The sequence below is a fragment of the Podarcis bocagei genome (genome assembly GCF_964188305.1).
Source record: "Podarcis bocagei genome assembly, chromosome: 16".
Classification (NCBI taxonomy): domain Eukaryota; kingdom Metazoa; phylum Chordata; class Lepidosauria; order Squamata; family Lacertidae; genus Podarcis; species Podarcis bocagei.
The window spans coordinates 32,358,977-32,371,533 of record NC_138142.1 but is presented as its reverse complement, the minus strand read 5'-3'; the positions used below and the strand labels follow the sequence as shown (position 1 = coordinate 32,371,533).

Genomic DNA, 12,557 nt, shown 5'->3' with positions numbered 1-12,557 from the left:
GCATGTGCACACAGCCTCTTTCAATTCCCCTGGTAAATCCCAACTCCTTGAACAGCACAGTTGTCAGTGGCAGGGGTAGTAGTAGTGCAACTGGCCTGGACTTTACCCCCTCAACAGCTTGGGACCAGGTTACTTAAGGGTACATGTGCTCCTCAGATGGGTCACCACTGAGAGTAACACATGCTTAGATTGTACTAGAAACCAGCAATCTGGAATCCGTTATCAGCCGAAATTAGACAGGCACCTAAGTGTCTTGATGGCTAGCTGCCAACTGAATATTTTGCTTTAAGAAGTCTTTCCTTGAGGAGTGACCCAGCCATTTATGGAATATTAATTTTATATCTTTAATATTTTTTAAAAAGTTTGTAGGAATGGTATTCATTGTTCGTTGTGTTTTGATGGCCTCAGGCTGTGACACAGTTTTATACATTTGTTAAAGAATACCTGTTGAACAAGGAGCATAATAGCTCTAGCTATAGGTTTGAGTCTGATGGAGGAGAGCCAGCAGAGAGGGTGTTTTCTAGACTGGGTGACTTCCAGACGTGTTTACCTTGATCACATTGCACAAGTGTGGAATTTGGGATTGGGACAAATAATTAAACAGCCTGAATATCTCTGGGCTCTCTTTTGCTTCTTCAAAACCCATATTTACAGCTGTAAACATAGGTTACGGTAGCTTTCAACCTTTTCTGACATGGGACTCATCTTTAACCAAAATGAGCAGGCAGGAATTTTTCTTTTTGCCATAGATATATGGGGGTAATACTGCTGATGCTCATTTATTTTATTGCAACCCACCTGAGACCAGCTTGTGAGCTGGTAGTGGGCTCTGACTCAGCAATTAAAGACTAATGAATAATCTGTGGATACTAGCAGGCTGGGGCTTGGGGGCCACAGACAATGCTGTGTAGAGGATTGGGCTGTGGGTTTTGGGTACACTACCATAATTTACACCCTTTTCCACAAAAAGTGGGATGTGTATGAATTATTCCTGCAAAAGAAACTCTTGTGAAGAGTTGTTAACATGTTGAGTTTTGGTACTTGTCTACAGTGCCTGCCTACGTACCCTTCACACGATACTCAAATGTGCTTCTTGTTACTGCCAAACTTCATTTAATTATTTTGTGAATTAGGTATTTTAAAATACAATCTGTGAAATCCCTTGGAATTTCAAAACCCTGCAAAAAGGATGTGGAGAACCTTTGCGGGGAGCCCTCCAGATGTTGGACTCCCATGAGCCCCCAAGATGGGTAAGGTTGGTGGGAGTTGTAGTTCAGCAGCACCTGGAGGGCTACAAGGTCCCCAGCCCTACAGTAAACTGACAAAGGAGTACAGGACAGTTTGATACGCCTTCTGGCTTGCACTCTTTATAAAGACTTGAGGAATGAGGTTATCGCCCCTCTTTTATTGTTCATTTCTGGCCGACCAGCCACTGCCACAGTGTCCTTTCTCTTGTCAGATCAAGATGAGAAGGTGGCAGCAAAGGTTGCAAGGTTTTTAGCTGGGGCAATCAGAATAAGATCCAGTAGTTGACTATTGATTCAAAACCGTAAAATGCATTTTATATAGTCGACTTTTTATTTATTTTCTTTGTATATCGCGTTGTTGTTTTATTGCTATGGCCGATGGCTGACGCAAATAAAGATTGGTTCATTCATTCATATGCTCCCAGCAGTCCTAAACGGGAAAAGAAATAGGAATTATCACACCCGGCCATCCCTTTTAAGTAAAGCTCCCCTTTACTTGTGTGCCCCCCCCGGATTTCCACCTCCCCTTTAATCACCCTCTAAAAAATACCGCCGACAGCATCCCTCTCTCCTCCCCAACTTCCTCTTCCCCGTAACCCACTTATTTACATTCCCGCCCCCTCCTCCTTCCCGGCTCACAACACGCCCTATTTCCTCGCGGCTTTCCCTTTAAGCTGCCTCCCCTGACGCAATGCAGGTGAGGCTAAGCCAATGGGACGTCGGGCGGCGGCGCACGTGACTGCGGAGGGGGCGGGCCCGGGGGTTTATTTAAAGGGCCGCCTTTCCTATTGCTGCGGCCGCGGTTGCCGGGGGCTCGCCGGAGGGAGGGGAATGCGCGTGCGCGCGGGGCCCGGGAAGTAACGTTCGGCGCTTGCCGTTAGAGCAGAGGAAGAAGAAGAGGAGGAAGAGGGCGAGCGAGAGCGCTTGCGCGAGCGGGGCAACGGCGACGATTCAGCCCCGGGTGGAGGGAGACGGACGCCAGCCAGGAGCCGAGAGGTCGCAGCGCCGCTTCCCCTCCCCCACGTCACCATGGTGAGCGAGGGAGGGGGCTTAAATGGGGAGGGGGCGAAGCGTGAGGTCATGTGAGGAGGGGGGGTCTCGACCTCCCCCCCCCGCGCAGTGTGGCGTCTTAAGGAGGGAAGGGGTCAGGCCCCTTTTCTCAATGGAGGGCTATATGGGGAGGGGACCCTCTCCAAAATGAAGATATGTGTGTGTTGAGAAGGGGTCTTCCATCATGGAGGTCTTAGGATGGTCAAGTTCAAGATAAATAAGGTTTTTCGGATTCACATCCCATCCCCCAAATAGGATGTGCGTGGAGTTGGGTTAATAAAAGATGGGGGTGCTTCCATGTCTGATGGGGACGGAAGATGGGGGCCTTTGTGGCTTTTATCATATTACTGGGTCACGGGGGGGGGGGCTGGGACATCCCACCAATGATGGCATATTATAGGGTGGAAGCTTATGAAGGTGAAGAAGTGGCAGAGGTTCAAAGTGTCTTTCCCCCTCCCACCCCCTATTTTTTTTTTTACCCATGTTGGGGGTTTGAGCAGCTGGAAGTGGATGGGTTAATAGGAGATGGGTGTAGAGGAAGAAAAAGCTGTATATGGCCAGCTTTCCCCTCCCTTTGCAAAGGATGTGGGGGTGATGAAGTCTAAGGGGAATCTTTTAACTTCTCCCCAAAAGCGGGAGGAGCCAAGAAAGGAATTGCCTCAAAAACAGCTGCACCTGTGGAACACCCTCCCCTTAAAAATGAAGGTGGAAGTCTTCTTGGAACGGGCTGGGGTGGAGGAGTGCCAAAAGGCCTCATAAAAGTATTCAGCCCTGGCAGAGAGAGCTTTATAAAGGTTGGGATGCTGAGAAGAGGATCCCTTAAATAAGGGGGGATTTGATAAAAGTGTGGATAATGGGATAGTGGGGGGGGGGTTTCCTCATATTACCCCAAAAGTGGGGTGCTCAGCTAAGAAGAGGCAGTTAATAAAAATGGAGCATTGGTAAGAAAACTCCTGAAGAAGGAGGGTGATGTAGTGACGAGATAATATGATAACGGGGTTTGCATTTCCTGAAATGGGAAGAACATAATAATTTGCAAAATTCAGAGCAGGTGGATAGGAAAGGGGGTGCCTTTAAAAGAAGATTCTGTTGTGTGACTAGAAAACCTCATTTTGAGGGTACTTGAACTGCTGAGAAAGAGAAATGGTAGTGGACACCTGATGGGGGAGGAAAGAGGCTTGTGTCTGCAAGGGGGGGTGAGAGTAAGAAGTGGAGGACACACCCTTTGAGGAGTTGTGTGCATGCTTGAGAAAATGACGGTGCTTAAGGCATCTCAAGTTTAAAAATGAGATAATGACAATATATAGACAAGGGTATATTTCAAAGAGAGGATGCATAGGAACGTTGGACTTGGTTGTGAGGAGTGGGTAGTAAATCAAAGTTTTAAAAATGCAAAATAATGTGCTTTGTAGAGATCCAGATCATTGGTCCATCTGGGTTTTCTGGCAGAAGTGCTCCCTAGCCCAGCCTGGAGATGCTGGAGCTCCAACCAGGGACCCTTTGCATGCAAAGGAAGTGCTCTTCCACTGAGCTACAGCCCTTACCTAAGGCCTTGAGAATGGAAATATAAAGGGAGCAGGGGTGAATCCCAAGACAGATGATGGGGTTGGGAGATAGTATGAGCAGACAGGAGGGAGGATCTGTGTTTGTTCTCCCTCTCGCTCATGTGGTTTCCATTAAAGAAAGAATTAGTGGAAAGACGGTTGAGAAACTGGAAAGAGGAGCTTCCCTGAGAGAGGATTAAAAACTCCCCTTATGATTATAATAGGAGAACACTGAAGGGGTTGGTGTGATGTTGGTCACCCACCTTCAGATGAAGAGGGGAGGGGCACATGTTCCCAGGCTCTGTTGTGTCCTCCGACTGTGAAAACGCAGAGTGTAGCCTTCTTAGGGCAAAGACCTCCCTCTCTCCTGTTTTTGTGCTTATACCGCTTTGTAAACCACCATAAATGTTGGTTATAAATAGAAAAATGCTAACCATCAAAAATGGGTTATTGACACAGGAACTTGGAGCATGTGATAAGGCTACATAAGGAAGGGTTAGGAGAACTTGAAGTAGGTGAGGTGGGAACCATAGGTGGCAGGAGCCCATCCAAGTTTGGAAGCGGGCAGTACAGGGTCCGTGGAGAAGAGAGTCAGAGAGGAGCTGGTGGCCTCATGTTGCCCTTCCTGAAGGCTGAAGTTGATGGACTGTACCTTGGGAAGAGCACCTGCTTTGCATGCAGAAGGTCCCAGCTTCAATCTCCAGGAAGGGCCAGGAGAGACCCCAAGTTGAAATCCTGATGAACTGCTGACAATCAGTGTTGACAGTCCTGAGCTTGATGGACAAATGGTCCAAGTAAGCATAAGGCAGGCCTGTGGGGGTGTTCTGTTCTTAGTCCATATCACTCCCTCTACTTGGGTTGAGTGCAGATGTGAGTCTTTGGGAGAGAGTGGAGGCAACAACTGCATTGAGCTCAGAAGTCAATGAGTGAGTGTGTGTGTGTGTGTGTGTGAGAGAGAGAGAGAGAGAGAGAGAGAGAAAGAGAGAAAGAAAAATAAATGGGGTGCGGCCGTCATGGACCAGGAAGGTGAGACCTGCAAAACTTACTGACTTTCTCTCTCCTCCCCCACCATTCTCCATGGCCTTCCTTCAGGCTGATCAGCTGACAGAGGAGCAAATAGCAGGTGAGAAATTATTTTGCTCCTGGGGCCAGGAACATTGGCAGCATCTGTCAAAATCTAAAGAGTTGGTGTTACCAGTTGTGTGGCATAAATACCAAGAGAACCAGCAATTGGTGCTGGACTTGGTCCTCCATCCAAACTCTTGCTTGGCCCTGAACGTCCTAGCTAAACTCACTGCCTCACAATCTCCCAGCCTTTGCTCCTTTCCTGTGTAAAACAGGAGCATGTGTAATGTCCTTCCTCAAAAGTATTTCTCTGAATACTGCTTGACCTCTACCCTACTGATTTAAACCCTGGAGGGAGGGGAGGCGCATGTTGATGTAGCTGCATCCTGAAAAAATGCTATTAAAACAGTACTGGGTGTTTGGGCCCAGGATCTTTTAAGGGCTGATGCATTAGGGCAGTTCTATCCCCCAGCAAGACTTGGATAACCTGCATGGGAGAATACTTGCGTTCTTTCCCCAGACACAGCCTGGGTAGTCCTTCCCCTCTCCATACCTGCCAAGGTGATAACTGGGTTTAGGAGGAGGTTACAAATGTACTCAGCTAGCCCCTTTCCTTTCTGGTTTCCTTTCTGAGTTTGGGGGCTGGGACTTGGGTTGGAGGGGGTAATATCTGGCCCTGAGCTATCTCTCTTCCCTGCCTCTCTCAGAGTTCAAAGAGGCCTTCTCCCTCTTTGACAAGGATGGCGATGGCACCATCACCACCAAGGAGCTTGGCACCGTCATGCGCTCCCTGGGGCAGAACCCCACCGAGGCGGAATTGCAAGACATGATCAATGAGGTGGATGCTGATGGTGAGCTGGGCACTCAAGACTGGGGATGGGTGGGAAATGGGGTAGTGCTGGAACAGGTATTGGATTGGATTGTAACAGCTGGAACTGGAGGATTGGCCCTCCATTTAGGATTGTCTCATTTCTTTGGTCCATTTACGTGGTGCAGGTGAGAAATTGACAAATTTATTTTAGTCTTTGTAACTTGCCCTAGCTGAGGGACGCAGGTGGCGCTGTGGTTTAAACCACAGAGCCTAGGACTTGCCGATCAGAAGGTCGGCGGTTTGAATCCCCGTGATGGGGTGAGCTCCCATTGCTTGGTCTCTGCTCCTGCCAACCTAGCAGTCCGAAAGCACGTCAAAGTGCAAGTAGATAAATAGGTACCACTCCGGCAGGAAGGTAAACGGTGTTTCTGTGCACTGCTCTGGTTCGCAGAAGCGGCTTAGTCATGCTGGCCACATGACCTGGAAGCTGTACGCCGGCTCCCTCGGCCAATAAAGCGAGATAAGCGCCGCAACCCCAGAGTCGGCCATGTCTGGACCTAATGGTCAGGGGTCCCTTTACCTTTACCTAACTTGCCCTAGTGAAAGGTCTCAGGTTTGGGTAACAGTAGTTGCATCCTACGAGATGCATAAGCCCCAGTCCTAATCAGTCAGAGCCAAAGTAGAAGATGGAAGTGAACATTTGGAGGATTCTGGCAGCCTTTTGGGTGAAAGCGACAGCAAGTTGTCCTTGGTGTGCTGTTGAAACCTGGGCAGGAAGGTGAGGAGTTGCCTTCTTGAACTCACAGGCTGATTCTAGTGGAAGGACAGCCTGGCTTGGTTGCAGGGGTTTGCCACCCTCTGGACTGATTATTCACCCACCACCCAACTGGGTTCCTGCCTGAGTTGTTCATGGGTGAACTCCCTTAGCTGCCTTCCCAGCTTGAGGATAAGCCAAGTGCATTCATGGAAGGTTGTGGCTCCTTCCTAAAGAGAACAGGGCCTATCCGGCACTTACATGGCCCTTTCCCCTTATTCCCCTCAGTTACTTGAACACATACCTGAAACTGGGTTTCTCCACCCAATCTGGTGTTTGGCAAAGCCATTGCTGTCCTGTCCAGGGGGAAGAGGAAAGCGTTTTCAGCAGCCATTGTTCCCTTGAAAAGTATTGACCCTGCTAGGCGGGAGGGCAGACCAGCGGACAAGACTTCCATGTTGCTACACAGGTGATCTCAGCAGCAGTTTTTTAGGCACAGCACTAAAGAGCTGACCCTTCTCCAGGGAATGGCACCATCGATTTCCCAGAATTCCTCACTATGATGGCTCGGAAGATGAAGGACACGGACAGCGAGGAGGAGATTCGTGAGGCCTTCCGAGTCTTTGACAAGGTAGGGGGGCTAATTTTGTGATGAAAAGATGTTTGCTAAGATTCTACACAACTTGTTCACTAGTGGAACCAGTGGCATTCTGCACATGCTCAGCAGCCCTTTTCTCCAGTGGATGGCCTACAGCAGGAGAGTTGTTTATCCCAGGTGTGGGGATCCTTTGGCCCTCCAGATGTTGCTGAACTACAACTCCCATCATTGGCAATGCTTGCTGGGGCTGGTGGGAGTTGTAGTTCAGCAACATCAGCCAAAGGTTCTGCTGTATCCCAGCATATGACACTCTAATTCCAAGGCCTCAGGAAGGAGCCCAAGGGTAGGAATTTTTCAGCTGAACCTGAATGCCGAAAGTTCGTTAGGTTACCTCAGTCCTATAGCTAGAACAGTAAAACTAACATCAGCTTTCTTGCTGGCTAGCTGCCATTCTTCCTGGTTGGGAGCAACACTTTCACAGAGGTTTTCCAGTTTCTCTGCCCTTTTAGCTCTGCCGCCTTGTTCTTCTTTGAAGCAAAATTATTCCAATGACTGGGGAAAGGTCGTACAATAGAAATTGCTGCTTTTTAGCCAGAGATTGAAAATTGCTGAACACTTTTCCTAGGAACTACTGGCGGCAAGTCCCGTAGCGGTAAAAGCATTTCCCCTTATGATCCTCCCTCTTCTACTACAGAGCATAGGCACCGACTCCATGGGGCCTGCGGGGACCCGAGCCCCCTCAAAAATTCGTTTGGGGGGGCTCTGCCCCCCCAATAATCTAAGAAAATTATTAGGCATCTTGCCAAAAACCGCGCAGGGGACTCCGGCGCGCGCCTCCCAAAGTGACCGGGAGCTCCTGAGAAGGGGCGGGCAGGTCGGTCAGTCAGAGGAAGACCCCCAGCAGCGGGACTTTAGAAAGGAATGGAGCCGCGGGGCCGAGGAACGGTGTATTCGTCGCCGGCGAGGGACCGGGGTGAGGGGAGAATGGAGGGGACGGGAGTTCCCGCCGCCGGAGCGGGGCTTTTTTTCTGGGTTCGGCTAAGGTGATGTTGGTAGGAGGGGGTGGCCGCCTCCCGGCGCGAAGCCTGGGGAGGGCAGGCCGGTTCTTGCATGCAAAAGCACCACTGCCATCCTGCCGCCAGTATGGACCCTGGTATGGGCCCCCCCAATATTTTTTATAAGTCGGCGCCCCTGCTACAGAGGATGGTTTGGTGTCCTACTAGAGATGCATTTGGTTCATATGGGAGAACAGTGAAGCCAACAGGCCTGGCTGGTGCTCTGTGTGAACTGGGGATGGGGTTTTAAGTGCTTCCTAGGCTCCTTTGTGAAGTGCAGCTTTTTGGTGAGTGCAGTAACGTTCCTCACACGCGTTCAGTCTCATTGAGCCGCTTTGGGTTTTATTCTGGGCACCAAATAAGCCCTGGGCAAGAACTCCACTACCATCTGAATCCAGGCCACTTGGCCAACTGGCTAGGACATGAGGAATCTGTTCCCCAGGTTATCACACATGTTCCCCCTCCCTTCTTTGCAATTTGAGAGAAAATTGTCTGGAGAAAATGTCAAAACAAAACAAATCTGCAAATAAAATAAAAACAATTCCTTCCAGTAGCACTTTAGAGACCAACTTAAGTTTGTTATTGGTATGAGCTTTCGTGTGCATTGTAAATTTGTAGAGAGGAATGGAGAAAGGGTCTCTTCAATGAGGAAAACATCTTTACAGAGGAATAAAAGTGGAAGGAGAGAGAAAATAACTGGGTTAGAAGCCGTGTAGCTTGTTTGGAAGTATTGTTCCATGGTCCACAGCGGAAAGGATCAGTATCTGAAGTGTGTGGGTTAAGAACATAGGAAGACCCTTTCTGTTGGATCAGGTCAAAGGTCCATCTGCTCCAGTATCCTGTTCTTACAATGGCCAGCAAGAGGGACCACCGCACAGCCACATAAATCCTTGCATAAATAGTCACATGCATCTGTGCTGCTTCTTGATGTGCACTAATTTGCTTTATGGGGAGGATGGACAAGCCAGTTGTGGATGGAGTAATAGGTTATTATGGGTGTCGACGTCCTCTGCCTCTCTCCCTCTCCTGGTTCCACACACAGGATGGCAACGGCTACATCAGTGCTGCGGAGCTGCGTCATGTCATGACCAACTTAGGCGAAAAGCTGACGGATGAAGAAGTTGACGAAATGATCCGGGAAGCTGACATAGATGGGGATGGACAAGTCAATTATGAAGGTGAGGAGGGGAGTTGGATGCGGTGGCACGAGTGGCATCACAGAGCCGCCATCCTCTTGGGCAAGTCGTCTTTGTTTCAATGGGTCTTGCTCAGGAATTATGGCCCACATAATTTTCAGAGATTTGTTTAGAAAGATGGATGCTAGAAACTTGTGTAGATCTTTAAAAAAGCCCCAAGAAGCTCATTTATTTTTTTTAAGTGATGGTTTTGACCTGTAAAGCCTTGCATGGCTCAGGATCTCAATACCTTAAGGACTGCCTCTCCCCATACAAACCAACCTGGACCCTGCACTTGTCATCTGGGGCCCTTTTCTGTACCCCACTCCGTAGACCTTCTGAAAGTGACAGCACAAGAACGTGCGTTTTCTGTGGTGGCTCCCCGCTGGTGGAATGCTCTCCCCTGGCGCCATCATTACATATCTTTAGGTGCCAGGTGAAAACATTCCTCTTTACCCAGGCCGTCATCCATTAAATAATCTATGACCTGTTAAATGTGGGGGGATTGTTATTATGGTTATTTTATTATTAAGCTGTATGTTATGTTTTTGTGCTGCTTAAACTATGTTCTGCCCGAGGGTCTCTGGATAAAGGGCGGTATATAAATAGAAATAATAATAATGGATAATAATGAAGATGATGAATGGGCAGACTCTGGCCCTGGGACAAATAGTGCCCTGGGTGAGAAGAGCCTTCTTTGTGCTCCTCCCCCATGGTCAGTTTTGCAGGGCTGCTCACAGGGCTTATGGGGACTTGGGCAGGTGTGGTTTGCCCGTGCTACAAAGACTGATGCATGTGTGTATGAAGTCGGGGCCATATGAAACAATTGTTGCATCCCATGACTACATGGGAGAATCCTTGCTCGCAACACCTCCTTGCCCTGGGAGCAAATCACCTGAGAGGTGTGCTTCAGTTTGTGGGGATAATGGAAGAGAGTTTGGCTTGTGCTTCTCCAGAGTACCTCCTCCAAATTCCAAACCCCTTCCGGTGGAGCTTCTTTCTGCTTCCTGGAGCTATATCTCTTCTGGTTGTGATTTGCTGCTGGCCTCCTCTCCGCTGCTCTCGCAGGAAAGCCTTGTGGAGGTTTAGGCCTCTATTCTTCATGTTCAGCACACACAATGGCTGGGGCTGCAAGTCCCCCTCCCTGAGCTCCATCACTCTCTCCGCAGCTACCAGAAGTAGGCCATTTGTTGGAATGAGATAACCAGGCTGGCAAAATCCCCCGGGCCCAGAGTAAGGGTAGATTGGTCTCTAATCTTATTATTGAATATTTCATTGTGAATATGAGGGTCGGATTCACAATGAGTGCAGTAGCCCAAAAGGAATCTTCAAACAGGAGATCTGTACTTTTGTTGACCCTGCTCATGTATCAGCTGAAGAGTGACTTGAGCAGCTGGAATTTTGCAGGAGTCCATGGGGATACTTGTACATCCTTTATAAGCTACCAGAAGAGGCACTTACTGCCCACTGTGTGGATCTACAGAGTGCTCACTGATGGCAACCACTCCAACATCAGTGGTGCAGATATTTATGCTAAGCTGGGTCATCTTTGTCAAATTCTATCTCCTGGTAGAGATGCCTTGCAAGTTCATCCATAGTACCAAAATGACTGATGTCTTCCCAAACATCTGAGTAGCACTATGAAGTCTCCTGACACTACTTGCTTGCTTTCCGTGCCAAAGTTGTTAAGCTTTTTGGGCAAAATCACAAAAAGCCGTTTTTGAGCACTGCCATGGACTGCCATATGTCTGGATATGTCTTGGAAAATCCAGACCTATGGCAACCCTAGGTAAGCACTTAAAAAAATAAATCCATTTTTTTTATCTTTTAAAATTCATTGGTAGGAGGATATGTTTGGAAAGGTGCCTGCCTCTTGAATGTCCTGATTTACTTCCCTTTCCTGTCTCCTTTGCTCCTCTAGAGTTTGTACAGATGATGACTGCCAAATAAGAGAAGCAGCGGCCACCCCTTTCCCTTTCCCTGTGCAGAATGGAAGGACTTGTCTGCTTACCATAGAAATCTTATCCAGCTCCTCCTGTCTGTCTGGCACTCAACGCCTCCATTGATGTTTTAGCGGTTTGTGGCCATTCTCTGCTGTCTCTTCCCCCTCCCTCTTGGTTTACATGCTTGTGCCCGCAGTGGGTACAGCTGGGATGGCAGGAAGCCAATGGAGAGCCCTGGCCAGGAGAAGCGACGCAAGGCCCAACTCCTAGCATTGTGGGTGGCCCAGTGGTGGAGAGGGGCTGCTGTAGTGAAGGCGCCCCTCCACCCTTGGCTCCACCGCTGCCTTGTGCCTGCGCTCCATCCCTCTCCAAAGGCCACACCCCAGTTAGTGTGTAACCCTTGCATCCATGGACTGTTTTGTTCAGCTGAGTGCCTCCTTCCGCCATCTGCAGTTGTCTTCCTGGGAATATCTGCATATCTTGGGTATATTGTAACTGTTAAACCTCTTAATAATTGCCGTGCCCTACCCTCTCTTCCCTTACCTTCCAGTGGCTTCAGGGAATGATTCTGTTCCATTCCAGTTGGTGTACGGTTTCTTTTTCTTCTTTTGAATAAAGTCTGTGTGTTTCAAAAGGGTGGGCCCAGTGTGCTTTGTCTAAAGACAGTTTTCTCCTTCAAGGCAACAGGCTGCATCATCTATTCCTCTCACCAGCTTGGAAGCAGATCTCTGTAGAGATCCCCTTCCCATGCAAAGAGCTCCACAGATCCCCTTTCATTCTTGTCTTCCCAGAAACTAGAGAATAGCATTTTCTCACAAGCTTCCCACCTTGTGTGAATCATCACGGGGGCTGTTTCTGGTTCTCTTGGATGGGGGTGGCTTAAAAATGGGGCAGACAGCCAATGGGGCATTTTAGCCTGTAGGGAGGTTTTATTTGTGCATAAGGGGTGTTTATCATGACCTCAGAGCAGCACCAGATTGGAGGAAGTCAGAAGCTACAGCACACTAGGTGTCCAACATGGGAAAGTGTCCAAAAAGTGGGCAAGGCAAGAGAAGGAAATTCTACACTGGCATCCAAAACTGCAAGTGTGGCCACAGGGGGATCCTTATGGGCAGACAGTGGGGGCTGCAGTTGGATTTCTGGGGCCTAATGAAAGCACAATCAAGGGATCATCTTGAGTTCTGCATGGTAACCTTGACACATAACCTGTTCCAGGCCTCTTGCACCAAGCTGTGCAAATCAAACCAGAGGTTGGGACTGCTCATCTGGATTTACTGCAGGAATGCATCAACCGCACAATTTCCATTTTGCCTTT

General features: G+C 48.8%; 1 protein-coding gene and 1 long non-coding RNA gene across 2 annotated transcripts; both read left to right on the top strand.

The window, feature by feature from the left end:
* The first annotated feature begins 2,032 nt into the window (after positions 1-2,032).
* LOC308575018 (calmodulin-1) lies at positions 2,033-11,876 on the top strand. The gene is made up of 6 exons (XM_081173417.1): positions 2,033-2,279; positions 4,934-4,964; positions 5,614-5,757; positions 6,996-7,102; positions 9,167-9,302; positions 11,221-11,876. Exons 1-6 carry the CDS (start codon positions 2,277-2,279, stop codon positions 11,247-11,249), a joined length of 450 nt encoding a protein of 149 aa, XP_081029543.1. The 5' UTR covers positions 2,033-2,276; the 3' UTR covers positions 11,250-11,876.
* LOC308575043 lies at positions 9,310-11,121 on the top strand. Its single transcript, XR_014002688.1, has 2 exons — positions 9,310-10,243; positions 10,313-11,121. It is a non-coding gene; the product is annotated as an uncharacterized lncRNA (long non-coding RNA).
* Positions 11,877-12,557: the final 681 nt, after the last annotated feature.

Bases quoted from the DNA above. Each gene is read 5' to 3' on its own strand.
- LOC308575018 (XM_081173417.1), top strand. The intron at 4,965-5,613 runs GTGAGAAATTAT...TGCCTCTCTCAG, and splicing joins GACAGAGGAGCAAATAGCAG to AGTTCAAAGAGGCCTTCTCC. The intron at 5,758-6,995 runs GTGAGCTGGGCA...ACCCTTCTCCAG, and splicing joins CAATGAGGTGGATGCTGATG to GGAATGGCACCATCGATTTC.